The sequence below is a fragment of the Salvelinus namaycush genome, chromosome 18, assembly GCF_016432855.1.
Source record: "Salvelinus namaycush isolate Seneca chromosome 18, SaNama_1.0, whole genome shotgun sequence".
Lineage (NCBI taxonomy): Eukaryota > Metazoa > Chordata > Actinopteri > Salmoniformes > Salmonidae > Salvelinus > Salvelinus namaycush.
Genome location: NC_052324.1, coordinates 2,517,135 through 2,530,970, shown reverse-complemented (window position 1 = coordinate 2,530,970; position 13,836 = coordinate 2,517,135). Strand labels below are relative to the sequence as shown.

Sequence of the window (13,836 nt, the reverse complement as noted above, 5' to 3'; positions counted from 1 at the left end):
CTAGAGGGTGGTAGTGTATAACTTGGATAGCTGCTCATGGAATGGGTGAATCTTAAACCTGATAGTCTTATTGAATTCCCAGTGAGCATGAGTCACTCACTTTTAGCAGGTTTCAGCTAAATTAAGGAACTCATTTAAAAGGTGAGGAATGAGGATGCAGTTATGCTTTTTCAAAGTCAATTTTATTGAAATCTGCCAAACTTACAAGTACTCATTTCCAATGATGAGCAACAGTGAAGAAACATTTAAAAAACAGCATTGCACCAAAACTAAGGAACCACAATGATTGAAGAGTAACCAGTGATGGAGAATGACAACCATTTCAAAGATTAACTCTAAATCACAAAAGACAACCATTTGGAGTGATGCAAGATATTGCATTAGCAGAATAGAGAAATCATGTAAAGCAGAAAGATATTACATTGGTCAATAACATGTTACATTTTCTAACCAACTGTGGCATTACTTTCAGCATCCTGTTTCAAAACATGCAACAGGCTGCTTATTATGCAATTATTCCATCCTGTAAATATCTAATATGGTAGGTTACCTCAGTTTTGGACTCATATCCTGTTTATTACCCTTTTACTTTGCTCGTCTGCTTGCCCTGACATTTGGGACACAATTCAAAATGGTCTAAATTCAATCTAATGCCCCAGGCTTCAACTTTTAAACAGACTTCTGTTCTGCCCAAGCGTCATTCAGACAGCCTCTGTCCGGTTCTAGCCAGACCTCAGACTAAGCTGTATTCTGTTTCACAGCTGTGATGCTGCATTTCCTCCTGAGAACAGACTCTCCGATTTACAAAGACGTCTCCCTTTTCCTGTCAGTCTCTAACCTAAGGAACCATACAGCCTGTCCTCTCATGTAAAGCCAACGACTCCTGATGTTTCTAGTTACTGCACCTTGGTTTCTATCACCCAGCCTTATGAGTTAAACAGAAAGGTCACCAGGGGAACCATGTACAAATACATTCAGACGCATTATGCTAAGGCAACGTCACAGCTTCAGAGAGCAGGAGATGTTTCCTTTTGCAGATCTGACAAATGTTCCCTCATGCTAATTATTACTCCACACATCTGTTCCAACGGTCTTCGTTCCCTGATGCTAACTAATTACTCCACATCTGTTCCAACGGTCTTCGTTCCCTGATGCTAACTAATTACTCCACATCTGTTCCAACGGTCTTTGTTCCCTGATGCTAACTAATTACTCCACATCTGTTCCAATGGTCTTTATGATGTCTAACGCAGATGTTTAACAGGGCTATCCTATTCCTATAGTAGATGCCCTCCCCATACCCGCCCTAGCAAAGCCAAAAGGGCCAGGGGAAGTGTAGCATTGTTTTCTCAGGTAAGCCCATAACACCAAACTGCCGAACACCTCAATATGAAAAAGAAAGAATAAGTAAAGGCTATGATTTCCCCCTTTCCAAACACTGTCTCCTACTCTTCATCCAAAGCTTATAACATCACCCTCCATCATTATTGTTGATTGATGCACATCCCATTCACAAGACAATCATACTGCTATAGCAGAGCGTCAGCCCATGATCATGTTTTCTTGGATATCAAATGCACTGTTTCTTAATGAGCATCCCTGACATGCACTTTTGTACACAACCATCCCCGATTGGTCTCCATGTGGAGTGAAATTAGTCCTTCAATTCCACCTGTTGTCATCTTTTTTCCCTGTTGGTGACACGTGTGTTAAAACCAGGGCAATAAGGAAACAGTTTAGTCTTTGGAGCTCAGCCCTGCTCCCCTTCTCCTCATAGGCCTTTAAAAAAGGGGGGTGATTTGGGGGCTGAGGGGAGTATTTGGATCCTCTGAGGTTCGAATGTCCTTGTTCATTCCCAGTCCAGTGGGGTGGTCAGTGCTCAGGCTCCTGGGGTACCAGCCTGCTGGCCCATCAGGGGGTCTCCCCCCTCCATGCCCTCCTGGGTGGGGGTCTGCTCCTCGGCCATGATGACGATGGAGTTCTCATCCACCAGCTCACAGGTTGGGTTGGAGAAGGCCGACAGGGGCAGGGTGATCCTCTGCATCTCCCGCTCATACACTCGCTGCTCATGCTGCTTCTTCAGGTCCCGACCCCTGCAACAAACAGCACAGACACAAGAGGTTAGGATGACGGTGGTACTGATCATCGGAGCAGATTATGTAGGCGCATGGTGTTGTTTACACTAACAGTTTACAGGACTAATGTCTTTAACCTGAAGGGGAAAAAAACACTGCTATGAATCAGAGTTTCATCATAGCGTGCCTCGGAAACTTCCAATGACCTGCATCATCTTTCGAAACACAGAGACAGCTAGGTAGCGATTTCTATTTATGACCAGAACGAGAGGCAACGTCCCATACTGAGTCTCATATCACTGGGATGAGGCTATTTTCAACAGTGGCCATTAACCTTGCGGTAGCAAAAACGACAGGGCCAGACAGACCGGTTCGAGACAGTATCTGGTCTGGCACAGGGAATGTTTTGATGGGACCGGGGCTAGGTGGTGGCAGGCATCCTGCAGTATGACATAAGCCAGACCAGGCAGCTGACTGGGGCAGAGTGTCAAATGGCACCCTATTTCCTAGAGCTCTTCTCAAAAGTAGTGCACTATGGAGGGAATAGGGTGTCATTTGGGGTACAATCTGAGGGTGTGAGATCTGCTGAACCCCATCCAACACAGGGAACATGCCATACTGTTGGACTGGCGCCTCTTCCTGCTTGACTGCTTCTATGCGACACGTTACGCAACTGTGCTCTGCTCCACTACAGCACTGATTCCTATGCATTGGGTTTGCATAGTGTAATTTTAAAAATCAGCAATTACTCCTAAACCCACTATTCACATTTTTCCTAGTCTTGTGGGGCCATCCTTCCAAATCTTGTTGACTTGATAAGCACGGGCTTCAGAGGCTAAACTTTTTTCTTAAACCTGATATTACTACGTGAGAAAGAAATCAATTTCCTTGACCGATTTAAATCAAGCTATTTGAAACACACCACCCCCCCAGCTTCTTAGAATAGATAACGCTGACAGTCACATAATCAGATTGGACAGACAAACTTGGAGCTCCAGAACATTTAGTTCTGTGCCAGAGGCCATCAGTCAGAATACCCCATCTGCAGAACTGGGTCCTTCTCTCTGCACCACTGCAGTATATTCTCTATCTCCCCCCAGGACTCCTGCATGCTCTCCACTATTTCAGAAACATCAAACGCGGGTGCCTAAAATAGCCAGGCTACAGGCGCTCTCTTTTTTTCTCCCTTCCGCTTTCATGTTGCTTCTGAACAGGCCTCATCACATTGGAGAGAGACAGCTATCAGGATGGGTAGTGGAGGGAGGCAACAGGATGGGTAGAGGGGGAGGCAGCCTGTGGCCTCTGCTCCACATCCTGGTAACATTCTGTGCCAACTGCCCACACAAGCCCTCCCTCACCCCACTGACATTCTGCCTGAGAGGTTCCAAGCCTTTAACTGCTGCCTGTGTCATGGACACAACAAGTCTAAGCTGTGCAACGCTACATCAGAGTTCTGAATCACCAATATAGCGGAACATTTTGTTAATGTTCTATTTCGGTCTCTCTGCGCTGTAGAAATAAGCATCTGTTGCAAATCAATGTAACATTGTGTGTCCCTACTCTCTGAGGCACCATTTGGTCTAGTGGTTCCCGGGTTCCACTTCTTATGTCACTCAGACATACCACATGATGCAACCTAACAAAGTAGTAGACAATAGCTAGGGTTGTAATGCTCTGTGTCGCCAGTCGGAGCACCTAGTATAGCATAGTGGCTGATACTGACCTCTTGTAGAAGTAGCCGAAGGTGATGCCCACCCCCATGAGGATGATGATGGCCATCATGAGGATGCCAACCACATAGCCTGAGAGAGACAAGACACACAGACTATGGTTACCAAACTAAATTCAAAGGTTTGTATACAGTCTGCATTTGAAAATGTGCATATCAGTGCACCTCACATTTTATCCATATGATAATATTGTGAGTCCTTTTTAACTCATTTATATCCATCTCATTCTATTGTACCAAGCCAAGCTGCATCAAGCTGGACCACTTTTTAAGAGTATCCCTTGAGGCTCACGTTATGGCCCTATGACATCCCCCCTATGTTAATCCCTCTGCTTCAGCAGTGAGATAAGGACATACCGAGAGTGCCCAGGTCCTTCTTCTTGGGTCCTGTGCGTATCCGCTGGCTGATGCCAATGACTGGCTGGACCGCAGCGCCCCCTCCCTGGGCTGACCCAGACTTGGTCAGCTCAAAGACCTCTCTCTGTGCTGTGGTAAGGGGGCCTGCCTCTGTAGGGGCTTCGTCTGTGGACAATATGAGAAAAGCAGATAAGATCAACAGCCAGTCCCCATACACCGCCCGACCACCATGTTAGTTTGCTTTCTAGGTTCACTGATGTTGCCTTTGGGTTTGCATACTTGAACACATGATAGTAGTAGTGGATTCAATTTAACTGTATTGTTTCATTTCACTCTAAGTGCTTTTATTGTAGAATAAATGTGTGAATAATTTCCACTTTGTCCTATTTTAAGAAATCAGACAGCATGGTTTCTAAAATCACTGCCTTTGACATTAAAAACATTGCTGCATGGACTCAGTAGGACGAGGAGAGCTACTGGATTATCCATCATTTGTTCACTTTGGAAGCAGTTCTATAAAGAAATTAAATTATTAAAAAAGGACAGCCATTTCCCAGCAAAATGGGGCAGAAGTGCACTACACGTCTCGGAGGAAAGGAAGCTGCTAGTGTCAACATCTGCTCTTGAGCTCCACTGAGTCAGGCCCTACCCCTCCAGAAAAAGTTGTTTATCAACTCTGCTGGAGTTGAAGAGCCTGAGGTCATAACCATCAGTAGCCAATTACCTACTGTCTCCATGGTAAAAGTATAACTTTCCACCAATGGGTTGAGAAATAGGGTGGGGCTTACACCTACCCTGAGGCAGCCATCTGCCTAACAAGTTATGGCTCTACAGGCTCAGTATGGACAGGGCCCTTGTTATTGCTTGACATGCACCGCCTTCCCAGACAATGTGAGAGCAAAGGTCAAACCCCAGGAAACAACCTCAAAGTGGATTAACTGACAAACTGGCCTAGTCTTTTCTTCTCCCACAGCTTCTCACGTGGGAGAAGATATTTCTCTAGAGATGTTCAAATAAGACAGCTAATTAGGCATTATGCACAAAGAATTAGGAATTAGAATACTTTAATAGGATCTCTACAATTTTGCAGCAGTTCTTGTATAAATTGTTGCATTAAAATAAAATAACTACAAATATACCGTCAAAAAATATTGTAGCAAAAGTGCTCTAGCTTCCTTATGAGAATAAATACATTCTAGGTTCCCAAGAAAGAAACCAAGGGGAGCCATGTGTTTTCTTTGTTCTCACGGCCCACTCTGGGGGGGAAAAAGTCCCACCATACCACTTCCAGACTCTCACTTTGGATTTAATAATAACATTCACAGGGTTAGAAAGAGCCTCAGAAAAAGATTTACATTTAATCTCTTTAAAAGTTACACATTCCCCAAATACAGTGACACCCTTTTCCAAGAACTGCATCTAGATTCAATTTAGGGAAGGGCTGAGACGACAGTCTTTTTCCCATCCAGTAATGCATTTTGCCCAGCCTTGACCTACATTTCAATGTGTGCACAATATTTATATTCCCTCCGTCGCAGCTATGTTTAAACAGCATTTTACATACATTTTCCCAATATAGTGCGTTCACCTGTGCACTGTATGTATTTCAGAAACCACGTTTCCATCCACATGTTTTACGCAAGTAAAGTCATACCGTATAAAAAATAAATAATAAATCACGACAGCTGTGATGGAAACAGGAAGTTTCGGTACAATTTTATAAATGCCGACAGATCGTTCGTTCAACATTGTGCGATATTTGTGTGTCTAAAATAAATTATGTGAATAATGGCAGTGGAAACACCAAAAATTGATAGAACAACCATCATATCGAAGTTAACTTGATATGGTGTGTGGTCCTCCGACTATGACTTGGGAAACCGTGCAGTTTATTAGGCTACAGATTAAATAAATTATTTACTTCACAGGGTGGTGAAAGTGCACAGTGATCTTGATGCTCCTTTCCAATAAATATTGAGGGTCTTATTCTGGTGACATGACAAATAAAAATATCCTCTCCCTTATCCATAATAATCTCATTATGTCGACTAGCATACCCGCGCAAGCTTTTGGCTAGAGCGCACAGACCAAAACCAGAGTAGGCACATTTGCAATTTAATGCAACGGTTTTAGTGACAAAACTATCAGTAACTTTGAAAATGCGATGGAAACGCATTGAACTTTAGATTTTTTTTGGTACATGAAAACTTAAGTGAAAAAGTACATTTTGTGTGCACTATGTCATCACGTACTGAAGTCAGTTTGGTGGAAACATGCCACTGGTGAGAAAATGTGCATATTTTCTTTATGCAGCTTTTAGAATAGTCACATGAAAATGTGTTGCCAGTTGGATGGAAACCTAGCTAAATACCTTTGCAGGTGTCAATGGCACAGGATTGTCTCCGGGCCTGTGCGTCTAGGTCAGTCACGTAGCACCAGGGCTTCTCAGAAGAGTCTGGGTTACGGCAGTAGTTATGGTCCCCAACGCCTACAGAGCATAAAGAAAAGGACACATCAACCAAGTCTTCACAAGGATAGTAAAACAAGGAACATTCTGACAAGTGGGGACATGTTGCTGGTCCCCACAAGGCCATTTTAGGCTGAAGTTCAGGATCACAATTAAGGTTAGGACTAGGGGTTAAAGTTAGGTTTAGCATTAGGGAAAATAGGATTTTGAATGGGAATAAACTGTTTGGTCCCCACAAGGATAGTTAAACAAACATGTGTGTGTGTGTGTGTGTGTGTAGATATGCATGTGACATCTTTGATATGCTGTACTACTGAAATGCATACTCTGGGTAGGTATTTTGCCAACAAGATTCAAAGTTCAAACCTGACCTTGCTAATATAACCCACACAGAGACTAGAGCCTGCAGTTATACACTCTAAATAACATCTATAACCAAACAAACTGTTTACCATTAAAACAAATGTGAGTGACATTTAAATCATGGCACTTGTAGTGAACACCATAGCAATGGTAGCAGATGATAAACTTGTGTCAAATCAATGAAACATCAATTTGATGGCATATTACATGTTTGATTGTGTAATGTAATTTACCCATTTGTGAATCTGTATATGCCATTACATCATAGTCCCGGGTTGTGTTGGTCCAGTTTAGACAGGTTAGTCCTGTGGAGGAGCTCTGTTGCTCCCCTCTGTACTCCACACCATTGAATCTGATGCAGTCTGGGGACGCATTCAGTGATTTATGGAAAAATTGTATTGAAAATTAAGAGGATAAATTACCAGCAAATAAAACATACTAAGTGTGGAATGTAAAAAAGTCTGATGTTTTCACAATGTCATACATTCAAAAAGGAATTCCCATGGAAGTATCACAATTATGCTTAATAATCAACAAAAATTGTATTCTTTAATTTTCTTGTTGTAAACAAATACATTTTATAACTTATTTTGCAACTGCTTAGTCATTTCTCAGGTCCTACACAATAATGTAACTATAAAATCCACATTTTAAACTGAAAATAGGATGATAACTTTTTAAACAAAGCCTTGCACATTAATTAAGTAACAAATGCACACATTCTATCGGATAATGTGGACTAATGTGAACAAAAGCATTGATTTTCAGTCATATGAATGTTACCTTCCACAATGGATGCGCTGTCCACAAAAGCGACGCTCAGCAAAACAAAGTGCAACGACAAAAACATACTGTAGAATTTATAGGATGAATAAAAACGAAAACAATATGCACGAAAATTAAATTGATAGGTTATTTCTCAACCCAAAAAATTACTTTGTGCGGAAGAGCCTATGCTGAATAATTCAGTCAAACTGCTCCCATCTGCAGATCAGCCCTTTTTTGTCGAAGTGAGTAGAGCTTTCTTCGTAAACAGCCTTTCTCTTGGACAAGGAAGTCCCATTTGCAGTATCGTGCCGTGGCGCCAGCATCTTCAAGGTCCTAGAGCCAACCTCTCCATGCAGAAAAACAGGTGTGTAAAGTACTTAAGTCGTTTTTTTTGCTATCTGTACTTTACTATTTATATTTTTGACAACTTTTACTTTACTACATTCCTAAAGAAAATGTACTTTTTACTCCATACATTTTCCTGACACCCAAAAGTACTCCTTATATTTTGAATGCTTAGCAGGACACTAAAATGGTCTGATTCACACACTTATTATCAAGAGAACATCCCGACTGCCTCTGATCTGGCAGATGCTTCGTTTGTAAATTATGTCTGAGTATCCATAAATAATACAATTTTAAAAATGGTGCCGCCTGCTTTGCTTAATATAAGGAACTTTTGATACTTAAGTATATTTTAGCAATTACATTTACTTTTGATACTTAAGTATATTTAAACTTTCACTTGAGTCATTTTCTATTAAGGTATCTTTACTTTTACTCGAGTATGACCATTTTGTACTTTTTCCACCACTGCAGAAAACAAGCTTTATCCATTGGGACCAAGTTTGAGCACCTGTTGCGTGACACTGCGAATAAAATAAATGAAGCAATGTTGTCTCTGTACAACAACGTGAGCCTGCTGCAGGTAACTCAACTGACTACTAATCCCAGCAAAGCCCAATTAGTAGTCTACTAAATGGCCTTTGTGTCCATGTTCTAATCCAGGGATGGGCAACTCCAGTCCTTCGGGCCTGTGTGGTGTCACACTTTTGCCCCAGCCCCAGCTAACACACCTGACTCCAATAATCAACTAATCATGATCTTCAGTTTAGAATGCAATTACTTTAATCAGCTGTGTTTTCTAGGGATGGGGGACAAGTGGGACACCACTCCGGCCCATTTCCACTGAGGGTCCTACATGGAACCAAAAACGTTTCTCCTATGGACAGCCGAAAACCCCTTTTTTCTGAAGGTGTACATGCTCAAATAGATTAAGCCTATTTGGCACTGAATGCTACTCATTTTAATGAAGTTATGGTGAGGGTCATACAACGCAGTTTGATTTGAATAACTCATGGTTTCTCCTGATATTTGAGTGGCTTAATAATTGTTTTTATTGGTAAATAATATCTGGTTCCTTTGGATCTTCTGATCTGAAACCTGTGTTAAATGAAACAGAGGAAGAACCATGAAGTTGTTACTCTAGACTTGGTCACCAAGGGCCTTGTTATACTGATCACTGATCAGTTTTTTCCAATCTTTTTTTTTATGGTGGTAAGACTTGATCTCCTCCTTTGGCAGCATAGAACTGCCCTGACAATCAGATTATAGGCTGCAGGAAACATGTAAAGAAAAAATAAATGCAGCAAAAGAAAAAAGGAACAATCTCCCTGTACAGTAGCAGCATTGAAACACTTCTCCCTTGTTTGTTCACCATTTATCCTGCTGGCCCACTAGGCCAAATAGAACACATTACAGCACTCATAAATAATTTGCCCCACTGCCCTACTTTGCAAGCTTCCAAAACATCACTTTAGAGACTGTTCAGAGTCCAGACACTGTTCCACTGTATATCTCAAATCTCTGCCTTCCTGAGCTGTCAAAAGATTTTCCCCAAAAACTCACACTCAGCCAACAGACATACTGGATTAGTTTACTATTCAGACGTTCCTGCTTTTTAACACTAAAATAAAACACTCTAATGATTTACTTGCCTTCATTCTAAATACAATCCTTTCTGCAAATTTTGTTGACAGAGATTTCAACTTCACTGTGGTTTTTTACTTACAGGAGGTCTAATCCCAGAGAAACTTTTACCAAAAATATTCACAATATTTTAAGGACAGTGTTAATTTAGTGTCAGAGTTACTTTAATTATTATCAGACACACCCTATAAAATAATGCTGGCAATAGACTTTACATTCAACACTTTATCCCAGACAGACCCTTTCATCCCCACACACAGCCCCTCTCTCTCAACCCTACTGTATTCTCCCTCAGCCTCAGTCACTGACCCATGTTGATGTCACTGACAGGCCAAGACTTCATAAGGGCATGGGGACCGAAGGAGGCCAATGTTAAATGCTATCTCCTCTCCTTGTGCAGGCAGCTGGGTGCTTAAAGGAGAGAGGCCCCTGTCATTGTTGGCTGACCCCAGCAGAAGGAGAGAGCCACAGGCCACTAACAGAGCATGACTCAGTCAGCGTTCACTCAGCAGCGGCTTTTCACACAAATGTCACCCTGCTTTGTCAATTACCAATACAAACATTCTCCCTCTCTCTCTCAAACTCTCTATCCCATTCTACAGTCACTCGTTCTTTCTTCCCAAGCTAACACAAATACTCTCTCACGCTCTCTTTTTCTCTCATGTAAACACAAATACCCACTGCTGCTGATAGCAGTGTAAGAGGAAGTTAAAACCAATCTTATTCAAACTGACTTCATATATTTGATTAGCTCTTTACATTGAGTTGACCTAAAATCATGTTGTGTTGATGCTGAGTAAAGTGTGAATGTTCCCTCTTATTGTTTTCTTAACCAGAACAGAAGACTGGCAGTGATATGTCAGTGAGTGGAAAAGCAGATTCCTTGTGACCTTAAATGGAACACACAGCTCATAAAAGCCTTGATGCTTACTTGGCCTTGTTCCTGTCTGCCGTGGCTAATCATTTCATTACATGGACACAGACTTAATGAAAACCTCTGAGGCTGTATCCAGGTAACCCTGCAGTCTCAGGGAATGGTAACAAAGGCTCTAATAAGGCCAGATGGTCTGCCTCCAGGTTCCTATTAAACCCTAGCCAGAGTGCAGGAAACACACACACCGACACACACCCACACACACACTCCGGAAAAAAACTTACATTTTCTTAATTATCTATGGAAAGTTTCCCATGGAAAAACAATTGGACAGTTAAATAGGTCATAGTTAGTGAGCCAGACAAGGAAACAACACCGAAGTGAAAGGAGCAAGAAAATACTAAAGGGTTGTATATAAGATTACACAAGTTGTTTCCATTATTCATTTCATAATGTATTTTTTAGTTCAGTGTTCAGACATACTCAAGGACCGAAATCACAACATGTTATTTGTCTGTCTGTAAGTCGCACAGAGTTCACATAGAAACATTTGTACTGTTTGTTTTCAAAGCACATAGTGTTGGTATCACAATGGGTAAATCAGTAGATTATGTTAAAGTGCTATAGTATTGTACCTGCTCTTAGACATATTTAAATCCTGTAAGATTATACACCCTGTTTATCTCCCTGTGTCTCTAATTTCTAAGACGTCTTAGGAACATGGATTGAATAAGTGGCATGTATGAGTTATTAATACAAATTTGATCTCAGAAGTGGTTACATAAAATAGATGAACACAGGTACGAGAGTTAGAGACCTCTCTCAGACAGATGACAGATGTCTACAGTAAACCAATAGGGACCAACACTAAATACCACAGGATTTAAAAAAAAACTTGGTAATGAAAATAAAGCATACCTGGTAAAAGTAGCAAAAAAGTTTCACCACAACACTTGAGCATGAGGTGGATGACAGGCAGTCAGTGCAATGAAAAACAGATATATGATCATGTAAACATGTCTGAAAGAGACCGCATAGATATGCTGGCATGTGGAAATGGTTTTTCAGAATCAAACGTTCTGATAATAGACTCTTGTTTTCTTAAGTTATCACTACCCCCTTTGTGTGCTGCCCTCCACATCCTGGAACCACACTATTATTTCCTCCAAGGCCAAGAAGGCAGCATTTTATTATTTGTCTGACTGTTGATCACATCTGGTGTATACGCTCCTCGCCTCAATAACACTACATCACACATGATCACACTGACCTCCTCCAAGCACATCAAGGACATATTAGAAAAGGTCATTCAGACCCAATGTACACACAAACGCTTCCAAAGAGGGTGGACAGCACAGTAGCTGTAGCCTCTTATCAAATATTTGCCTGCACTGATAGATGCACATCTCCAACAAAAGGAGTGGACTGCTGTAATGATTATGATGTAAGACTGTTCTAGTGTGTAGGGTGTTGCAGGGCAACCAGCAGCTCTACAGTACAGTCAATCATCTTCATCTGACGGAGGGAGGCAGGCGGTCTGACAATGGACACTTATCCAGGCAGAAGGCCGGCCACTAACAGAGCATAAAGCCTTGTATTCCCATGCTGTTCACCAACCCTGCTGTCTGTCTGTCTCTACTGCTGCCGGCCTACTGCTGGCATTACGTCACCGTCTGAGTCTCTCTGCTGCAGATGAAACCCAATAAGACGTAGCTAATATAGAAAGAAGAAGTGTGTCGTAAGACTACAGTACGTGGGTGAGAAGAAAATACCCAGGATAGAATATGGTCTGCCTTTGGTGTATCATATTGTGATTGTCTTGTGTATGTATAAGACATTGATTGTTGTATATATTAGGTGCATGCGAGACCAGGGAGATGGACCTGTCCAGAGTAGTGTAATAGGAAATGAAACTGTACTAATTAGCTCATTTTATGAAACAAACAACTTTTTTTTTTCTGTAATAGAACCCCACAGTGGAGTGGTCATAATACCAATAAAACCTAGCGGTCAAACCGGAAAATGGTTCCAATAATTTTTAAACCATTTATTATTCCCATAGGGAATTTTAGAAACACTTCAAATAGGGGCTGTGTTTCATGTAGGTTTACCCTGGCGTGACGTTTTGATAACAGTGTAAATCTCTCTAGAACAAGGGGACTTTTATCAATATATTGTTGAAATGAAATGAAGGGTGCCTTGCTGTGGCTGTTGGGGGTATGACAGTTACACCAGGAGTGGTCAGAGGCAGTTGGAACCGGTCTAGGGAGTCAGAGCTGTATGCATATCCTCACAGAGGGGCTTTGTTCATGGTCTAGTCAAGTACAACAGAGGGATTTAACGTTGGGCTACAGATAAAACACATCTAAACATGAAAGGCTATAGGAAAGAGAGGACAATCCCACTTGAATAGATTATTTAATCTATGACATTAAAAACATAACTTTTAAAACCATGCAAAATATTACTTGCATCATGGTTGCATTATTATTACACAGACATGCAAATGCATGGAAACACAATGTTAATAAAACAAGCAATGGCATCAACTGAAATGAGGCTCTTTGGATGAGTCAGTATATACACTCAGCTCAGGCATTGTAGGTGTAAGGAGAGGCTCTCCATAGGTTATAGCTGTTCAATACTTAGCAGGCCTCATCAGCAGCAGTAAGTAATCTGATCATTGCCATTCATCTGGCTGTAGTCAGTCAGCTCTCGTACATTACTCATCTGAGAGCCTTCCTGCCAAATGCTACTGCATTGTACTGTAGTGTAGGATAGGAACATAGGAATTAAGCAGCTGCAGAGTGTCCATTCAAAGTCCACATAGTTTGTAACTTCTGTAGGCATTCATACAGCATCCATGGATGTATTTATTCTGGACTTAGATCATCAAAGAGGAGGTCCTAAGGAAATAAATTGTGTGAACCAGACTACTGTATCATCCAGGCAGGTCTCCAGTCATAGCTGCAGTAAAGGCAGCAGGCAACTGGACACCGTTCTGGCTGGACATACAGGTAATTTCCTGGATGTTCTTACATAAACTCTTAGGATCACAGAGGGGCCGTAGATCAGACATTTCCAGCAGCCACAGGAGGAATACTAGCCTGGCCAACAGGCCACCATGGAAACCAGAATCCATGAGAAGAGCCAACCAGGCCGGGTCCTGTGTCTCACCTAGAATGGAAGAACAGTTAGACACGATCAGTAAGTA

General features: G+C 41.7%; 1 protein-coding gene across 2 annotated transcripts; it reads right to left on the bottom strand.

The window, feature by feature from the left end:
* Positions 1-163: 163 nt before the first annotated feature.
* Positions 164-8,013, bottom strand: LOC120063013 (phosphoinositide-3-kinase-interacting protein 1-like). 2 transcript variants are annotated; one of them, XM_039013096.1, is made up of 6 exons: positions 7,775-8,013; positions 7,225-7,353; positions 6,533-6,649; positions 4,162-4,326; positions 3,799-3,877; positions 164-2,093 (listed from the first exon to the last, which is right to left on the bottom strand). In XM_039013096.1, exons 1-6 carry the CDS (start codon positions 7,839-7,841, stop codon positions 1,880-1,882), a joined length of 771 nt encoding a protein of 256 aa, XP_038869024.1. In that variant the 5' UTR covers positions 7,842-8,013; the 3' UTR covers positions 164-1,879. The 2 variants fall into 2 exon arrangements, with proteins under 2 accessions (XP_038869024.1, XP_038869025.1); XM_039013097.1 differs by lacking the exon at positions 7,225-7,353.
* Between the last annotated feature and the right edge of the window lie 5,823 nt (positions 8,014-13,836).